General features: G+C 50.8%; 1 protein-coding gene across 1 annotated transcript; it reads right to left on the reverse strand.

The window, feature by feature from the left end:
- Positions 1-929: 929 nt before the first annotated feature.
- Nudc (nuclear distribution C, dynein complex regulator) lies at positions 930-14,618 on the reverse strand. Its single transcript, XM_075945292.1, has 8 exons — positions 14,424-14,618; positions 9,597-9,674; positions 4,423-4,626; positions 4,259-4,324; positions 2,774-3,088; positions 1,762-1,845; positions 1,560-1,678; positions 930-1,187 (listed from the first exon to the last, which is right to left on the reverse strand). Exons 1-8 carry the CDS (start codon positions 14,502-14,504, stop codon positions 1,136-1,138), a joined length of 999 nt encoding a protein of 332 aa, XP_075801407.1. The 5' UTR covers positions 14,505-14,618; the 3' UTR covers positions 930-1,135.
- Between the last annotated feature and the right edge of the window lie 4,081 nt (positions 14,619-18,699).

An 18,699-nucleotide genomic window follows, 5' to 3' on the forward strand; every position in this document is an offset into this window, starting at 1 on the left:
AAAGATTACAGAACGGGAAAGCAGAGTCAGAGTGTTAATAGTCCCTAAACACTAGTCTTGGCCCAGAAACCAATTCCCCATCAGCTTTGTGAAGCTTCGCATTCTCAGAAAAGGGTTTATCGAAAACAGCTGGGTACTTACTTTACCCTGCACAGCCCAACACTCAACGACCCCTACCCTCCAGTGGAAGCAGAGGCTCCAGGGCCAGATGTGAGCAGAAGTGCCTCCTGGGCCCTTCACTGCAATAGGTGCTGGCTCTGAGAGAACAGGTCAGAGGCAAACAATGGGGCTCCACTGGACTGTACCCTGCCTTCCCAGCTCCCACACCTATGCAAAGTCACCCCAGCTTTATTGCTCTTCTGTTTCGGCACGGTCTAGTCTAAATATTCAACTCTGGGACTGGTCTCCTGGTAATACACAGCTGCTGTTACACCTTGTTGGATCATGGGTCCCTTTGGGAAGCTGTAGCTTCTGCTCAGAGCCACACATGTGGCGGGTGAGGTGGCTCAGAGTGTAAAGACAAACTGGACAATCCAAGTTCCATCTGTGGAGCCCACATAAACATGGAGAGAACTCACCCACAAGGTTATCCTCTGAACTTCATACATGCGCTGTAGCACATGTACACATACAATAAAAACTAAAGCAGGCCACATGGTGGTGATGGCACACACCTTTAATCACATGGGGAGGCAGGTAGATCTGAGTTAGAGGTCTACAAAGTAAGTTCCAGGATGGCCCAGGATAGAGAAACCCTGTCTCTATATAAAGCCTGTGTCGCCATCCCCCCTAAGTCATGGAGGAGCTGAGATACAGAGTGAAGAGCCTGCCCTAGTAGGTAGAATTCCACACAACAGAATCTAGGCTAGAAGCCAAAACCCCAGGTCCCCGCAGCAACAGGGAGGGGCTAAAGGGAGGACACAGATGGAGCAGGGTAAATAGTTTTAATGTGTAACAGGCCAAATGGGGAGGAGGAGACCCCCAACACCCAGCCCATCTCCGGGGGAGCCTTGGAGATCACATGCCTGGGAAGTCCCATGCCTGCCCTAGCCCTAAGGTTCCCAGGTCCCAGGAAATGGTGGGAAAGGAAGTTTAAGGGCTCAGTCCCAAGAGTTCAGGAAGGCAAACACGGGAGCTAGTTGAATTTGGCTTTGGAGAAATCCATCTCTGGGTGCTGATCCATGAACCTGGGAAAGAGAAGTGTAAGACTGGAGTGAGCTGTCCATCTCAACCTAGCCTAGTCCTGACACTGGGCCTAACCTCCTCAGAACCCTGACCTGGAGTGGGCCTCGGCTGACAGCCATGTCAACCCTGGAGGCTGGAAGTGGCAAGTGCCAGCAGTGGCACCAATTTCCAGTAGGTGGCAATAACCGCCTCTTAGCGATTGCTTCCTACTCTTAAGGTAGCCTTGTCCTGGAGATGACCCTGGCAAGTGGTCAGGTTAACTAAGCCAAGGCCACAGAACCATGAACTTGGCTGGTTCGTGCTGGAAGGGGGCAGGGCAGCCTAGAATCCCATTCAGTGGCCTAAGTCCCCAGGGCAATCCCCGAGTTGCTTACTTCTTCAGGATTTCCTGTTTCTTCTGCTCATCGGAGGTGGGCAAGCCCATGGACTTCTGCCTTTGGTCATACATCATCTTCTCCACCATGCTGCGAGTCTCACTGTCCAGGTCCGACAGCTAGAGAGGCAGGGAGAGCGTGAACGAAGCACTGGAGCACCTACCCCTCAATTCCAGAAAAGCTCCAGCCAACCAAGACTCACCTTGGAGTTCTCAGGGTTAATCTTCTTGGTATTGATTTCGGGGTCACTGGTAACCAAGCGGTTCCACCATTCCATCTTATTGATCTGAGAGGAGGGGAAGACAGCCATGGAGAAGGAAAGCTCTGACCTAGGAATTACACCTCAACCCTTTTAGAACTAAACTCTCTCCCATCCACATCTTGTATCCAAGCCCTACGAGGTCTGTGCTGGGGCCTGAGATACAGAAGAACCGGACCTCTGTCCACCCAGCAGCCAGGGAAGATAGATACACAGAGGCCAACAGTTACCAATCAACCCATCAGGAAAGGAAACATGTAGTGGGCACTCAGCGTGGAGGAGAGAGGCTAGAGTAACAGGTGGACTAGGCATTAAGGCATCAGCAGTAAACAAGAAGGAAGACAAAAAATAAAGCAAACAAAAAGGGAGATCCTGGCTGGGAGGAAAACCAAGAACAAGGGCACAGAGGTGAGTGAGCGGCAGCCAAGCTACCGTCTGTGCCAGGGAAAGCTGTCCTTGGACTCTCGGCCCTTTTCAGACACCACCTTTATTTACCCCAGCAAATCCCTACCTGTAGGAAGGCAGTATAGAAGACAATATGGACTTTATGAGGGCAAATCCTTCTGTTTGCTCACTGTTCTCCATCCTTAGAACAGTGCCCGGCACACAGTAGGTGCGCAAGCATGTATGGAACTGAACCCATGTGCAAGCATGTGGGAACAAACAGCTCAGCAAACAAGACTGTACACAGTAGGTGTGCAAGCATGTATGGAACTGAACCCATGTGCAAGGATGGGAACGAGCTCAGCATACAAGATTGTCCAACCTGACTCTGCCCACCCTGCGCCAAGCCAGGAACACAGCTGAACTGATGCTGTTTCCTGACTACGAAACAAGGGCAGAGTGAGGAATAGGCCCAAGGACCTATGGGAGCCTTAGGGAGTCAGCTGGTCCCTCCCCAGTCAGCAGGCTCCTCCCCGCAGTCGGCACCCAGGTTAGACTGGGCCTTCCCTACCTTCTCCAGGTGCACCGTCACCACTTTGCCATCCTCAATGAGCCATGAGCTCTCCTCCACTTTTACTTCATTGTACAGTTCCCCATCAATGATCGGCGGCTGTCCTTTGAGGCCCACCCGGAGGTGTCGCCGCTGAATGTCCACCACCACGTCCTTCCCCTTCAGCCGGAAGCTGACCCGGAAGGGCACTGCCAGATCTAGTTCCGACAGGGTCTGGGTCCAGCGGTAGTTGGGCAGGTCAGCTCCATTGCCTAGGTTGGGCTTCAGCTTCCCTTTGTCCTTCTCATCTTCCTCCTCGTCCTCCTCGTCAGCATCCTGCTCACAGTCAGAGTGTTCAGTGACTTACCTGACAGACCAGACTGCCAAGTCAGGCCCAGAACTGCCACTGGACAAAACAGTCACAAGACAGCAGACCTACGCCGGGTGGTGGTGGCGCACACCTTTAATCTCAGCACTTAGGAGGCAGTGGCAGATGAATTTCTGTGAGTTCAAGGCCAACCTGGTCTCCAAGAGCTAGTTCCAAGTTATGAAGAAACCGTGTCTCGAAAAACAAAAAACAGACAGCAGACCTAAGCATAGCAGACCTACACACTCCGGGCCCTGAGAACCAAAGGTAAGAACAGGTTCTGATCTCTGCCAGAAGGGCTCAAAGTGTATTGTGTGACAAAGGATATGGTGGAGTCCACTGACCCTCAGCCCACCCTTCATGGTGCCCCCTGACGTGTGAGCATGTGTATGAGTGTGCGCCATGTGCACACCTGGTGCTCAGAGTACAGGAGAGGGCATCTAACTGAAGCTAGAGATGGTTGTGAGACACCATGTGGGTGCGGAGAACCAAACCTGGGACCCCTGCACAAGCAACAAGTATTCCTAACCACTGAGCCATCTTTTCAGCCCACTTGTGGGTATTCTTGTCCCAGTCTTTTATTTTTTGATTTTTCAAGACAGGATTTCTCAGTGTAGCCCTGGCTATCCTGGAACTCTGTAGACCAGGCTGGCCTCGAACTCACAGAGATCCACCTGCTGCTTCCTCCCTGCTGGGATTAAAAGCGTGCACCACCACTGCCTGGTAGATTGTCCCAGTCTTAAAGCCATTTAACAAAAAGATTACCATCATCATCATCATTATAGACAATGTCTTTCTACATAACCCTGGCTGACCTGGAACTCAGAGATCCGCCTGCCCTGTCTCTTGAGTGCTGGGATTAAAGATTTGTGTCACTATGCCTGGGTTGAAAAAATATTATTTTAAATTCTTTTGAGATAGGTTCTCACTATATAGCCCAAATTAGTATCATTTTTTCTGCCTCAGCCCCCCCCCCCCCCCAGTGCTGAGATTACTGGTGTGAGCTGCCACACTGGCTCTGTTCTAGGTTTTCCATGTCTTTGGGGTGCGACCTTGAAGGCTGAGGGCAGGGGATGGAGATGAGGGAATTCTGTCCAAGGGAGGAAGGTGATGCCCAGGCCCCTGCTAATCTATCTTACCTGCTTCCCTGGTGAGTCAAGGCTGCCATTCTTGAGCTGGACCTCATGATTCTGGGCATCCTTTTTCTGCAGCAAAGGGCACACAGGGCACACAGGTGGGACAGAGCCCTACTTCCCAGGGCCGATACACTCAGGGATGGGGCAGAGGCGGAGGCCCATCTCACCTGGTCAATCTCCAGCTGCAGTCTCTCTGCTTCCTCGTCCGTCAGCTCCTTGATCTGCGGCCCCAGGGTCTCTGCCTTGGCCTCCTTGGCCAGTCTGGCTGCCCGCTCTGCCTTCTCCTGACGCTCAGTCTCCTGCCGAGCTCGCTTCTCTCTCCGGGCCTTCTGTGCCAGCTGGTTGTGGTGGTTAAATGTCTGTGTGATGAGCTAGGGAGGGCAGTGAAACATCAGAGCAGACGGCAGTGTCCTAAGGCCCGGGGACAAAGCCCCTGCCTGCCTCTACCTTGCAAGTGCTGCCAGGTACGCACGCAGCTGTGCACCGGTGAGGACGGTGCTGGTAGCTGTTTCTGTTGCAAGCAGAACTCACGCTCAGCCCCCTTAGGAAGCCTCCCCTAGCACACAGGTCTACACTTCCTGTTCCGTCTCTCTTCCTGCCTATATCCATCTTAGACATACAACCCTAGAAGGCAGCACTTCCCAAAGGGAAGAGACTATTTCCCTTCCTAAACAGAGAGCTTCTGATTTCAAGTTGTTTCACGTTCACTGAGGGGGCCTCCCATGATGCTTCAACCCCAGAACCATCTAGATGTCTGCCACCCAGGGCTTACCCCCATGGCACCTGTCACAGATCTGAACTATGACCCTGAGCCATCCCCATCTCTCTCTAAAGGCAGCCTCGGCAGCTGCTGCTCTCACCTAGAATGAGGTCTCTGTCTCACCGGCCAGCCTCCAGGACCAGCTCAAATGTCTCTTGAGTGTACCTAGCAGGCTCTGAACAGACCCTTAGAAAATGCAATTTTCTGTGCTCACCCACACTCGATACAAAGTGCACACCTGAGGTCCCCCAGAGCAGCCACCTCGTGATCAGAGCTCAATTAACCATCTGCCAAGCTCCACCACGCCTAAGATGGAGGGAGGGTGCAGCCTCCCACACCCAAAGTCCTGCCAAATGCTCCCAGACTCTCATTTATCTGTGACCCCCAGCCCCATGCCGCCCTGAGTAGCTTCACCACGCATCAGCAAGTTTGAGATGGGAGCAAGAGCAATGAGGCGCAGAGGCCGCAACGCTGTGGAGAGAAACAGGTCATGGAGCAACTGCAGCAGAGGCTGTTCCAGCACGGGGCCTTGTCCCCAGTTTCTAATCAGGGGGACCTTGAACTCAAGCCATTTGACAATCACTGATCAAGGAGGGGCAGGAACAGGGACCTCCCCTTCTTCCAGCCACATAAATCATGTCACAATCCACTTGTCCTATTCCTTCCTCGCCATGAGAGGTTAAAAAAGGGCAGTGGGGAGCCACCAGGCAAAGGCCAACCAGATCAGCCTCTGACCTTTCTTCCCAGGCCCCTCCCACCAAAAGACACGCTAGAAAAGGCCTCTAGGCAGAGGCTGTGGAGGTCACAGGTCAAGCTTCAGTCACTGACACTTGGTTGGGAGTCACAGGCTGGCAGGTGGGAAAGTGAGGTCTTCTATTAAAGATTCATTTATTTACTTACTTACTTGTTTATTTATTATGTAAACAGTGCTCTGCCTGCATATATCCCTGCCCTGCAGGCTAGAAGAGGGCACCAGATCTCATTCAGGTGGTTGTGAGCCACTGGTTGCTGGGAATTGAACTCAGGACCTCTGGAAGTGCAGCCAGTGCTCTTCTCCTGAGCCATCTCTCCAGCACCCACAGGTGTTTTCCTGATAGAGCTGACAGGGACAAGGATGGTTCCTAGTCTGACAGGGCAGACTTACACCCAACCCGAAGACTCAAGAGTCTCATAACACATTCAAGCAGTGGACAACAGAGGTACGCCTCTGCTCAGGGATGCTCAGAGGAGTCCTGTTGATTCTTTCAGGCCCACCTACCCCCATCTTTCTCCCTTTCCAGACTGGGTTGGAGAGGCATCCTTGACCCCTTCCCTTTTTCAACTTCCAAGTGGCCTCTTGGGCCCCAGGGGAAGACCAAGAGGTCTCAGTGAGGAGACACCTGGAGCTGGGGTGGAAGAGGCCCACGTCGGCAGGCCCTCACCTAAGGGACAAGCAGAACTGCCCTGGCTTATCTCCACCCTTACCTGTTGGAGGGTATTTTTACACTGTAAAGATGCGTCACTGTGACTGGTTTAATAAAGAGCTGAATGGCCAATAGCTAGGCAGGAGAGAACAGGCAGGGTTTCTGGGGAGAAAGAAAACTGGGAAGAGAGGCGGGGAGATACCAGGGAGACGCTGAACAAGAAGGACATATGGCACAGGTAACTGAGTCACCGGACAGAATGTAGATTAATACAGACAAAGTAATTTAAGAGCAAAGTGGGAAAAAGCCTAAGCTAAGACCAAGCTTTCGTAATTAACTCTCCAGGTCATCTGGGGACTGGCAATCCAAAGACAGTCAACAAGAAAGCTTGTTACACTGACCCACCCCACAAACCAGCACCCTTGGCATCCTTTTCCTCCTTGGGAGCTCCTCGTTTTGAGTGACAGCAGTGTCCAAGGTCAGAGAAAAGCATCACCTATAAAGACCCACTTAGTACCAGTCTTAAGACGCTGGCTGCCTAGGCGTAGCTGTCTCCCTCCATGAGCTCCAGCAGCAGCGGAATGCCCACAGAATGCCCACTGCTCCCCAGCTTGCAGCCATGACCCTCGGCCTCTGCCCAGGTCCTTTCATCTGGCCTGCAGAGCGCGAGCAAGTGTGCGGGCACGCAGTAACTTCTACAGCTCTGCACCCGCTGTTGCTGCTCCCTTTACTCGGGGCAGCCTTGTTCCGCCCACGATTAGCCCCACGGAGGCTTTCAAGCCACATTCTCTGTTTCTCACCAAGTCAAGATCCCTGTCTTCTGAAGAACAAGGCCCCTGAACAGCACTAACTTTGCCATCAGCTCCTTCCTCACTTGAGAGGAATCAGGAGGGCTGGGCCTCATGCCCTCTGAAGCTGCCTGAGCTCTCTGCAGCATCTCAAATACCTCAACCACCTTCCTGAACGCAGAGTCACTTTACACAGCACCGTTCACTAAACTGCTAACTGGGGAGCGCATCTGTTCAAACATTTACAGAATTTGCAGAATTTTTCTGAAGAATCCGTGATATGACCAGGTACGGTGGCCGCACTCCTGTGGTCCCACATTCCAGAAGCAGAAGAGGGAAGGTCATGTTTGAGGCTACTGTGCTCTCCATATCAAGACTGGAACTAGGGGTGAAGGCAGATATACACCTCACCTAGCATGGCGCCTAGCCTAAGGGTTAGCCCCCAGTCCCACACACAAGTACTTAAAAGACAAAGACTGGACAGCCAAGGACAAACAAAAAGGAGGCAGTCACCTAAGCAAGTAGAGGGATCTGGGAGCACAGTGACGATAGCATGACAAACTCCCAAGACAGAAGCTGACAGCAGTTCACATGGGGACTAGATGGAATCTCACACTAGTATCAAAAGTCAAACTGGGCACGGTGGCGCACGCCTTTAATCCCAGCACTCGGGAGGCAGTCAGGTAGGTCTCTGTGAGTTCCAGGCCAGTCTGGTCTACACAGTGAGTTTCAGGACAGGCTCCAAAGCTATGCAGAGAACCCCCCCCCCCTAAAAAAAGCCAAACTGGCCTGTGTCCTTTGACACAGATTTCCCTCATGATTTGACTCGGTAACAACCCTGGAACATGTTTACCCAAGCCCATGAATTTGCTTTTGTTTTTTGGGGTTTTCTTTGGGGGGGGGGCGGTTCGAGACAGAGTTTCTCTGTGTATCTCAGGCTATCCTGGAACTCGCGCTGTAGACCAGGCTGGCCTCGAACTCACAGAGATCCACCTGCTTCTGCTAGTGCTGGGATTAAAGGTGTGCGCCACCAGCGCCCGGCAAATCCTTGAGTTCTAACAGTAGACCAAAAACCCACCTCACAGGCCACCTTGGAAACACCTATAGGAGTGGACAGTGACGGAAGCTTCCACAGACACAAGAAAGAGGGTAGAACAGCACTGAACAGTAGGCACAAGCTGAAGGTGCCGGAGAGAACACCCACCATTTCGTCCTTCCTGTCTAAGCACAATGAGTTCTAGAGCAGAAGAACCATCTAGAGAGTAAAGACACACTACAACGACAAGGGAGACATGAGCGACAGCAAGAAACCAAGTCTTTGACCAGGTTACCGACACAAAGCTCCTAAGTCCTTGGTATTTCCAGACAGACGGTGCATCTTCTGTTAAGAGTGAAACCATGTCTGTCAGAATCCTGCCTCAAGCCGGGCGATGGTGGCGCACGCCTTTAATCCCAGCACTCGGGAGGCAGAGGCAGGCGGATCTCTGTGAGTTCGAGACCAGCCTGGTCTACAGAGCTAGTTCCAGGACAGGCTCCAAAGCCACAGAGAAACCCTGTCTTGAAAAACCAAAAAAAAAAAAAAAAAAAAAAGAATCCTGCCTCATAGCTCAGGGCTGGCTGCTGGTTGCTAGGAAGATGCAGCAAGAGCTGAGGCTGGATCTTACAAACCCCCTCCCCAGTGGAAGAAGGCAGCGGGGAGAACCTGTGAACTGAAGTGGCCGACAGCCAATGATTCAGTAGTCAGTCACAAGCGCTTACACATGCAATCCCCTGAGTGATGAAGCCTGGACCATTCCTAGCTGCTGAGCATCAAGATACCAGGAGGAAAGCAAGCCTAGAGAGGGCACGGAGGTACCACACCCTGCCTCTCGCTCTGCTTTTATATGGCTGTTCGTGTGTGTGTGTATGAGAGAGAGAGAGAGAGAGAGAGAGAGAGAGAGAGAGAGAGAGAGACACTGTCCACTCATCTCCCAGCCAGATAAAAACCTAATGGGGCTGGGGGGTGATTCGCAGACAGAAAGCAAGCCTATAGCAGCCGGTCTCCAAGGTGTTTTTTTTTAAAGTATTTATTTATTTATTATGTATATAATATTCTGTCTGTGTGTATGCCTGCAGGCCAGAAGAGGGCACCAGACCTCATTACAGATGGTTGTGAGCCACCATGTGGTTGCCGGGAATTGAACTCAGGACCTTTGGAAGAGCAGGCAATGCTCTTAACCACTGAGCCATTTCTCCAGCCCCTCCAAGGTGTTTCTATAGCTCAGCCCAGGACTCTGAAGAATGTAAAATACCCAAGCAGGGCCTTGGTGATACTCCCCTCCCCAGCCCCCCTCTGCTAGCATTCTGCCCCGGCTTAGACCCGCCGAAGGAAAAGGGTCCCCAGCACTCACCTTCTCTGCCATCCCCTCTTCTCCTCCAATAAAAAAATCTGTTTTGCGTCGAAGAAAGCTGAAGAAGGTGTTCACAAGCTGAAAGACAGAGGGAGAAGTTGAGAGCTGGGGCTCAGGATGGAGTCCTCAGCTGCAGACAATGTTCTAGCTTAGGAGAGAATCTGAACATGAGCTTTACCTCTGAACCTCTCCCCTGACAGCCAGCCTCCCCACCAAGCCCCAAAGCCCCTTCTGCCAGGACCTTCAGTGTGAAGGACAAACGCTCATTTCTTTTTTTTTTTTAAATATTTATTTATTATGGACACACTATTCTGTTTGCATATATGTCTGTAGGCCAGAAGAGGACACCAGCCCTCATTACAGATGGTTGTGAGCCACCATGTGGTTGCTGGGAATTGAACTCGGGTCCTTTGGAAGAGCAGGCAATGCTCTTAACCACTGAGCCATCTCTCCAGCCCCCAAACGCTCATTTCTTGTGTGTATGTACACATTCCTCTTCACAGCGAGGCTGGACCCGTCAGACATGCTTCCTCTACATCCAGGACTTGAAATGCCTGAACCAAGCCTTCATGGTTAGACAGTAAAGCCCATCAAGAGGTCTAGAGATGGCTCACTGTTTAGGGCCCTGTCATGTAAGCCTGACAGCCTGGGCTCCACTGCTCAGAACCCACGGAAGAAACAGCTCCTGGGAGTTGTCATCTAACCGCCACACGCACATATAAACACACGTGCTGGGCAATGGTGTTAGACACCGTTAATTCAGCACTCAGGATTAGTTAGGGGTTAGGACGGGACTCGAACGGTGACTGAACCATGAAGAGCACTTCCTGCTCTTGCCAAACAACCTGGATTAAGTTCCCAGCACTGAGATGGTCGCTCATAATCGTTGGTAATTCCAGATCCAACACCCTTTGCTAGTGTCCATGGCACCGGAAACACACAGGGCACATGCACACATGCACGCACACACTCACACACGTAAGGTAAAAATAAGTTAATCTCTTTAAAAAAGAGCCCATAGGAGCATCTGGCACAGAAAGACCAGCTCACAAAGACCAGAGCAGGAATCCCCTGAAGCTCATGTGACAGGCCATTGAGTTGTGAGCTGCCTGACACTGAATGCTGGGAATCGAACTCGGGTCCTCTGGAAGAACAGTATAGGCTCATAACTCAGCCATCTCTTTAACCCCTGTTGGTTTTGAGACAGGATCTTACTATATAGCCCTAGCTAGTCTCAAATTCAATTCATCTGCCCCTGCCGCCCAAGTGCTGGAATTAAAAGTGTGCAGCATCACGCCAGCTAAATAATTTAAAAAGTAAAGTAAGGATGATAACTGTGTGGGGGAGCACTCAGGAGGCTGAGGGAGGAGGACCATGGGTTCACCGTCAGCCTCAGCTATCCAGTGGGTGATTTTATTTCCCTAGTGTTGTTCTAGCTATTTTTCCTGTTGGTGTAATTAGAAGCAGAAGCTTGGGGCAGATGGTCCTTGGGAAGCTGAGAGCAAGGCTGGCTTCAGTTCACGCTCTCCTTTTTGACAGAGAACCTTGGGAACGTCTGGCACAGGAGAGAGGCGAGCAGGCAGTAGACTCTTCCTACATACAAAGGGTCACCAGCTGATGACCTAAGGCACCTTAGGGTTTAGACTTCACTCTGATACAGCAGCACGCACTGAGTAGAAATCGAATCTATGTGGTCCCTGGGCTATGTGTACAGATGATGATGTTTGGCGATCCTAGAGTCAGCACGCTGCACCGGACTGCTGAGCTGGGATGTTCTGAGGTTCACTGTTATCATCCGACTCTCCATGGACATCCTCAGCTTTCTGTTGTTTCGAGACAGGGTTTCTCTGTGTAGCCCTGGCTGTCCTGGAACTTGCTGTGTAAACCAGGCTGGCCTCAAGCTCAGACCTTCCTGCCTCTGGCTTCTGAATGCTGGGATTAAAGGTGTGTGCCATGATGCATGGCAGTGTTTGTCCTTTCTTATTTCACTTAGCATAAATGTCTTCAAGGTTCATCTATGGGTCTAAATTTGACATAAGAACTTACCCCACTGTGAAATCCCTACTTCTAGGTACTTTAAATTCATTAAAACAGAAAGTGAACTCACTCCCAAACCCATTTTGTTAGTTTAGGGGAATGGAGACAAGGAGGCTTTTCCCTGTGGTGATTTAAAGCGGGAGGAGGCAGCTCTCACACACAGTCTCATTCTGAGACCGCTGGAGGCAGGATCGACGTTTCAGACTGAGGTTGAGGTAAGAACCAATGGCTGGCTGTTTCGCTTTTCTGACCTTCAAGTTGAACTCCAATTTCTGCCTCTGGGTTTTTATTAATCCTGCTACGGGAGACTGATCCAGGTGGTGACGGCCCACATCTTCACTCCCAGCACTAGGGAGGTGGAGACAGAAAGGGATGTGGCTAGGCGAAGAGAGGAATATAAGTCAAGAGGAGACAGAAGATCAGGAATCAGTCTAAGGATTCATATAGAGAGGATCACCCTTCCAGCCTGAGGATTGGGTAGAGGCAAGAACTAGTGACTGGCTGCTCTGCTTCTCTGATCTTCAAGCAAGCTGTATTTGTTAAAGCACAAACAAACAATCACCACAGTTCATGTTTGCAGGTCTGACACTCTCTCCCACGAGGAGGGATTCAGAAGTCCTCGGTCAACACAAGCACCTAGAGAAAGACTTGGAATGTGTAGTGACTGATTTTATGTCAACTTGACATAGGCTAAAATCAGGAGGAGTAAGCCTCGGTTGATAGAATGCCTCCAGAAGACTGGGCTACCCCGCCCCTGATGTGGAAGGGTCCAGCACACTGTGGGTGCCCCCTCCCCCAGTGATGGTCCTAAGTTCTCTAACAAAGCAGGCTGAGTAAACCGTTAGGAGCAAGCAGGTAAGCAGAACCCCTCCATGGCCTCTGCATCAGTTCCTGCCTCCAGGATCCTGCCCGCACTGCTTTTGATGATGAACTGTTACACAGAGTTGTGAGTGAAGTAAACCCTTTCCTCCCAAGATGCTTTTGGTCATGGTGTTTCGATGCAATACAGTAACCCTAAGACCTAACAGAAAGCTAAATGAAATCCCACCCCCAGCGACAGACGAAAGGAACCTATCTAGGTGAGGGGCTTCGGGTCTGATTTTAGGTAAACCTGTCACTCTTACCCTCGGGCACTTGTAGAATCAAAGGACCGTCAGAACCACTGTAGGCTTTTCAACCTCTGCCTGCATATCCATTTGGGGAGGGGGGGACAAAAAAACAGCAGCATATGTATCTTTGTAGACCATAAACCACACCCATGGTGTTAACTAGGTCTGGTCACTCAACATCACCTATGGGCTATATATTTGGGGGTCTCACTATGTATCTGACTGGCCAAGAACTTGCTTATACAGAGCAGGCTAGCCTCTAACTTATAGTAATTCTGCCTCTTCCTTCCCAGTACCAGATTAACAGTTATGAACATCATTCAAACCCTAAGGTATACTTACTTTTTTTTGTTTTTGTTTTTTTGAGGCAGAGTTTCTCTGTGGCTTTGGAGCCTGTCCTGGAACTAGCTCTGTAGACCAGGCTGGTCTCGAACTCACAGAGATCCACCTGCCTCTGCCTCCCGAGTGCTGGGATTAAAGGCGTGCGCCACCATCGCCCGGCCTGAGGTATACTTCTAATGCTCATTGTGGCCAGCAAGATGACTCCCTGGGTAAACAGTGACTATCTCAAGAGCCTGGCAACCTAAGATCATGAACTCACATATAGGCGGCAGGAGAGAACTGGCCCCACAGTTGTCCTGACACAAACACCCAATTATAGTAATTTGGTTTTGTTTTTTAAGAGAGAGTTTCTTCTCTAAATAGCCCTGGATATCTTGGAATTAGCTCTGTAGACTAGGCTGACTTCAAACTCAAAATATCCACCTTTCCCACCTGCCTCTGCCTCCCCAGTGCTGGGATTAAAGACACACCTGAAAATACTTTTTTTTTTTTTTAAGCAAAAGTTCTCTTTGTACGTAAGTAACTCCATGAAGGCAAGGCCTGGGTCTCCGGCTGTGTCTGCATCTCCAGGGTCCAGTCTTCTGTGTCTTGTACACGATAATGGCAAACACTTGATGAACAAGCCTTATGAACTTTAAAAGTACTACTTCCCTAAAATTCAAGAAAACTAGGAGCCGCGCAGGGTGGCGCACATCTGCACTCAGAAGGCAGAGGCAGGAGGAAGACCCTGAATTGGAAGTCACCTTCGTCTATCGAACAAGTTCTGGGCAAGCCAGGGATACACAGCTAGACCCTGACTCATAAAACCAAAACCAAGAACTGGCGTTCCCGCTTTTCACCTCACAGACTGGGCAACTGAGATTAGACCATGCTGAACGCTTAACCCCGTAGAGGGCAACTGAGGCGTCTACAGGTCTCCGGTTCACTTCCCCGATTCAAGTTTAAAAAGGCCACGTGCTGACTTCGCCCCGGTTCTCACTACCCCACGCAGTGTGTGTGATGGATAGGCTTCACTTCTGGTTAAGATGGAAATCACGCCTGGGAGAGTCGGTCCAGGGATGTCCTAGTGAGGAATCATTAAAATGCAAGCAGAAGCACGCGTGGAGCCCAGAATGGATGAGGGGAGTTTTGGGGTCACTCTGGAATCACGAGAATGCTCTTGGGGGTCAGGTACGGGGCGCTGATAGCGTGGGAGTGAGACTTCGCCCGCCGGGTGGGTGGACCGGAAGCTGGGGCGCGGGGACCAGCTGCGGGGCCTCGGGGACCTGCGAGGCCGGGATGGGGGAGGTCTCGGCGATCCACGGCGGACAAGGGCAGGGGCGCGGGACACGCCACTTACCTCCTGCACGCCGCCCTCGTGCTGCTGCGCCATGGCCAGCAGCATGCCGTCGAAGCGCTCCTCCTCCTGTTCCCCACCCATCTCGCTGCGCTCCGAGCTCAGCACTCGCGCTCAGCAATGCCCGCGCTCTGCACGGTTCGAGTCGGGCCCCAACGGTTCCCCTCGCTGGCCTTCCGCAGCGGAGCCGGAAACACGCATCGTCCCGGCCGCCTGGCTCCACCCTCCCCTGCTCTCCTCCCGCCTCCCCGTTCATCGCTGGCCATTGAGCTCCCGGAACACAGCCCGCTTCACCGGTCATTGGCTAACGGGCGGAGCAAATCAACAGGCGCGACCCTAAAGCGGTGGGCGAGGCTTGCGGCCGCAGAGTTTGGTTTGAGTTGCTATGGTCACCAGATACCTGGGAGATTTCTAGAAAGGTCTGAACTCACATCTTGAAAGGGCTGGAAGTTAAGAGAAGTTTTGGTCGAGCAATATCTTCAGTTGTCTTTTCCTGCGAGCGGCAGTTGAGACCCAGGAAGAAATCACTCACCAAACCTACTCCATCATGCTGGTCCAGGCTTTTGGAAAAGCGCACAGAACTGTAGTTAGCATAGAACCCCAGGCTTAGAAACTGTTGGCATTTGGTTTAATGCTCTTACTGTCTGGAAAACTGCTTTGTGTTGGTGGTGAGAGTGGTGGTGAGGGCTTGCTTTGTTTTGCTGTTGTTGGGGATGTTGTACCGGAGGCAAGGACGAACTTGTGCTCCTGGTCCACCTACCTTCTCAAAGCACTGAGATTGCCCGAATGTATCACCTGATGCCCCGCGTGCATATATTTTTTTTACTTTGTAAACCTGGTAGTGCTACACTGTTGGAAGATTATTACCAAACATTTCCTGAGAGCCCGATCGTATCTCCCTTCTTGAAAAAGTGACTCCTGAGGGCTGAACCTCAAAAGAACATTCCCAAAGAGCAGGGTTTATCTCCCCTATCAGACTCAGGTCTCTGAGGACCGGTCTGTGTCAACTCCCAGTTAGAACCTATACTGGTTAGTTTTATGTAAACTTGACACTAGCTACCCTCATCAGAAAAGAGGGAGCCTTAAATGAGAAAATGCCTCCATAAATAAGATCCCACAGAGGCCGGGTGGTGGTGGCGCACGCCTTTAACCCCAGCACTTGAGAGGCAGAGGCCAGCGGATCTCTGTGAGTTCAAGGCCAGCCTGGTCTACAGAGCAAGTTTCAGTAGTTCTAGGACAGCTAGGACTGTTACACAAAGAAACCATGTCTTGGGAGAAAAAAAAGAAAAAAGGAAAGAAGGAAGGAAGGAAGGAAGGAAGGAAGGAAGGAAGGAAGGAAGAAACCCTAAGAAAGAAAAGCCCTGGACTTCTCTGAACAAATGGCTCCAGTCAGCCTCCGATCTATAGCGATCCTAACCACAGCCTTCTCTCCCCTCCAAGGATTCCAGAAATGACACCTGTCCTCTTAAGATATGATCTTAACATACCCAGAGCACAGGAAATACACAGCCCCCTACAGTGAGAGGTACCTAGCTTCCGGCCTGGCGGAGGGGTTCCACCTCCAAAGAGTGAGGACAGCAGCAGCAGTGGTGACTACCAGCCTTCGGGACATGCCTGAGTGCGCAGGCGCTTTGCATCTGAGCCCCACAGCCAACAAGGGGAAAGCCCTGTTGAAGAAGTTTCTGTGGTGCTTAAAAAGAAAAATTATAATTCAATTTTAAAATTTTTTAGGTTTATTTTATGTGTATGTGTTTTGCCTGCATGGCTGGCTGTGCACCATATGTGTGCAGTGCCTGCAGAGGCCAGAGAGGGTGTTGGATCCCCTGGGACTAGAGTTATTGATGCTGCCACATGGATGCTGAGAACTGAACCCAGGTCCTCTGCAAGAGTATCAAGCGCTGTAACTGGTGAGCCGTCTCCTCGACTCCCTACATTCATTTCCTACCTGGAGAGAGAAACACGAGGGGGATTATCACCAGCTCCCATCCAGCAGAACAGGGTTTGTGCTGTGTTTCCTCCCTTCTGCATTGACACCATCCATCTCCCACTCTGAGAAATGTGGTTTCCATTAGTCTTTCTAACCCCCGCCCCCTTACGTGGGTACAGCATAGAAGTCAGGGCCTTGGATACGGTAGGCACTCGCTCTCCACTAACTACACTCCCACACCAGAATCAGACTGGAGTACCTACCGGCTGATTCTAGGACCTGGGAAGATTGGTGCCTTGTTGTAGTAGAGAACCAAAGCATATTCAGAGAACAACATGGCAGATCAAAAGAACGTAGACCCCAGGACTTAAGACACATAGACCGCGCTTCTGATTACCAAACTGCTGACATCTGCTCAGCAGTATAAATAATGACAGCAATCCTTTATACACTACTAGACAGACGCCATGAAATGCAGACCTTGGACCGCTGAGCTAGTTCAGCAAGTAAAGGCACTTGTTGCCAAGTCTAATGATGTGAGTTCGATCCCCAGATTCCACATGGGGGAAGAAGAGAATCAACTCCCATTAGTCAGCCTCTGATATTATCCTGATAATTTTTTTTTTTTTTGGATTTTCGAGACAGGGTTTCTCTGTAGTTTTTTGGTTCCTGTCCTGGAACTAGCTCTTGTAGACCAGGCTGGCCTTGAACTCACAGAGATTCGCCTGCCTCTGCCTCCCCAGTGCTGGGATTAGGATTAATGGCGTGCACCACCACCGCCCGGTTCTGATAATTTTTTTTAATCAGGCACAATACCAGGCTGGGGTTTTGGGGACGTAGCCCCACCGCCCATATTATAAGCGTTTAATCCCAACACTTAGGAGGCAGAGGTGGGTGTGGGTAGATCCTATGAGTCAAGGCCATCTTGGTCCACAGAGTTCTAGAAGAGACAAGGTGTGTGACTTTGGGTTACTGTTGCTGTGATAAAACACTATGACCAAAATCAAATTGGGGAGGAAAGAGTTTATTTGGCTTACACTTCCAGATCACTGTTCATTATCTAAGGAAGGGAAGTCAAGACGGAATCCTGGAGACAGGAGCTGATGCAGAGACTTGGAGGGTGTTGTTTACTGACTTACTTTCATGGCTTGCTCAGACTCCTTTCTTTTTTCAGGGGTGGGGGGTGCGTTTAAAGATAGGGTTTCTCTGTGTAGCCCTGGCTGTGCTGGAACTCTGTGGACCAAGCTGGCCTTGAACTCAGAGACCAGCCTGCCTCTGCCTCCTGGGGGCTGGAATTCCACCACCACCCAGCAGATGCCTTTCTTAGAGAGCCCAGGCCCACTCCCACTAGCCCAGAGATAGCCCCACCTACAAGGGGCCGGGTGCCCCCTCCCTTAATCACTAATTAAGAAAGTGTCCAACAGGCTTGTTTGCAACCTGATTTTTATGGAGGCATTTTCTTAGTTGAGGTTCCCTCCTCTCAAAAGATTTTACCTTGTGTCAAGTTGACAGAAAACTAGCCAGCACACAAGGTTACATAGTAAAACCCTCTCTCAGAAAATTAAAAACAAAAAAAAAAAAAAAAACCACTGGCACCAAGCAGCTAGGGGAAACAAGCCCGACAACTGATGCAGTTTAGAGGTTGAGGGAGGAGGGTCCCAATTTCAAACCCACCTAGCTAGCCTGGGCTAGTAGAGTGAGATTAAGGCCAGCCTGAGTAACTGTATATGCTGCTCTTGCAAAGGATCCAGATTTGGTTCTCAGAGACCACCCAGTGCCTTACAGTCATGTGTTGATCCAGTACCATGGACTCTGAACCCTCTTCTGACCTCCCTGAGTACCAGGCATGCACATATATGTATGCAGGCAAAACACATACATAAATCTAAAAAAATAATTTGGGGGGTAGAGCACTCAGGTTATCTAGCAAGAACAAAGCCCTCTTGCTGCAAAAAGAGGAGGAAGAGGAGGCAGGAGGATTCCCCCAAGAGTTAACTGTTAGCCTTGGCTACATAGTAAGTTCAAGGACAGGCTAGAGCAACTGAAACCCTGTCTCAAAATAAATAAATAAATAAATAAACAAAATTTTTTAAAATGGTTAAACAACATGGGTCAGCAAATCAAGGCAATTCCCCTGGACAAGCCTGACTGACTGCTTGTGGAAGTGGAAGGTAGAGACTGAGGCTTTTCAGGATGGCTCTAGCCCCCCCCCCCCCCCCCCCCCGATTTCAGCAGGAGCAGGAGGTGCAGCCTGTCCATCTGTGGGGATCAGGATGTAGCGAGCCCCGTTTCTAGCTACAAGAGTGGCCTATGTCCTGGCAGACAGGAGAGGGGTTTTGCAGACACAGACAA

Source organism: Microtus pennsylvanicus, chromosome 13 (assembly GCF_037038515.1).
Source record: "Microtus pennsylvanicus isolate mMicPen1 chromosome 13, mMicPen1.hap1, whole genome shotgun sequence".
NCBI lineage: Eukaryota > Metazoa > Chordata > Mammalia > Rodentia > Cricetidae > Microtus > Microtus pennsylvanicus.

Excerpts from the sequence above, each read along its gene's own strand:
- Nudc (XM_075945292.1), bottom strand. The coding sequence starts at position 14,504 with ATGGGTGGGGAACAGGAGGAGGAGCGCTTCGACGGCATGCTGCTGGCC. Across the intron at positions 4,627-9,596 it reads AAGAGGGGATGGCAGAGAAG|CTCATCACACAGACATTTAA; the intron begins GTGAGTGCTGGG and ends TGCCCTCCCTAG. Across the intron at positions 1,846-2,773 it reads TGACGGTGCACCTGGAGAAG|ATCAATAAGATGGAATGGTG; the intron begins GTAGGGAAGGCC and ends CCCTCCTCTCAG.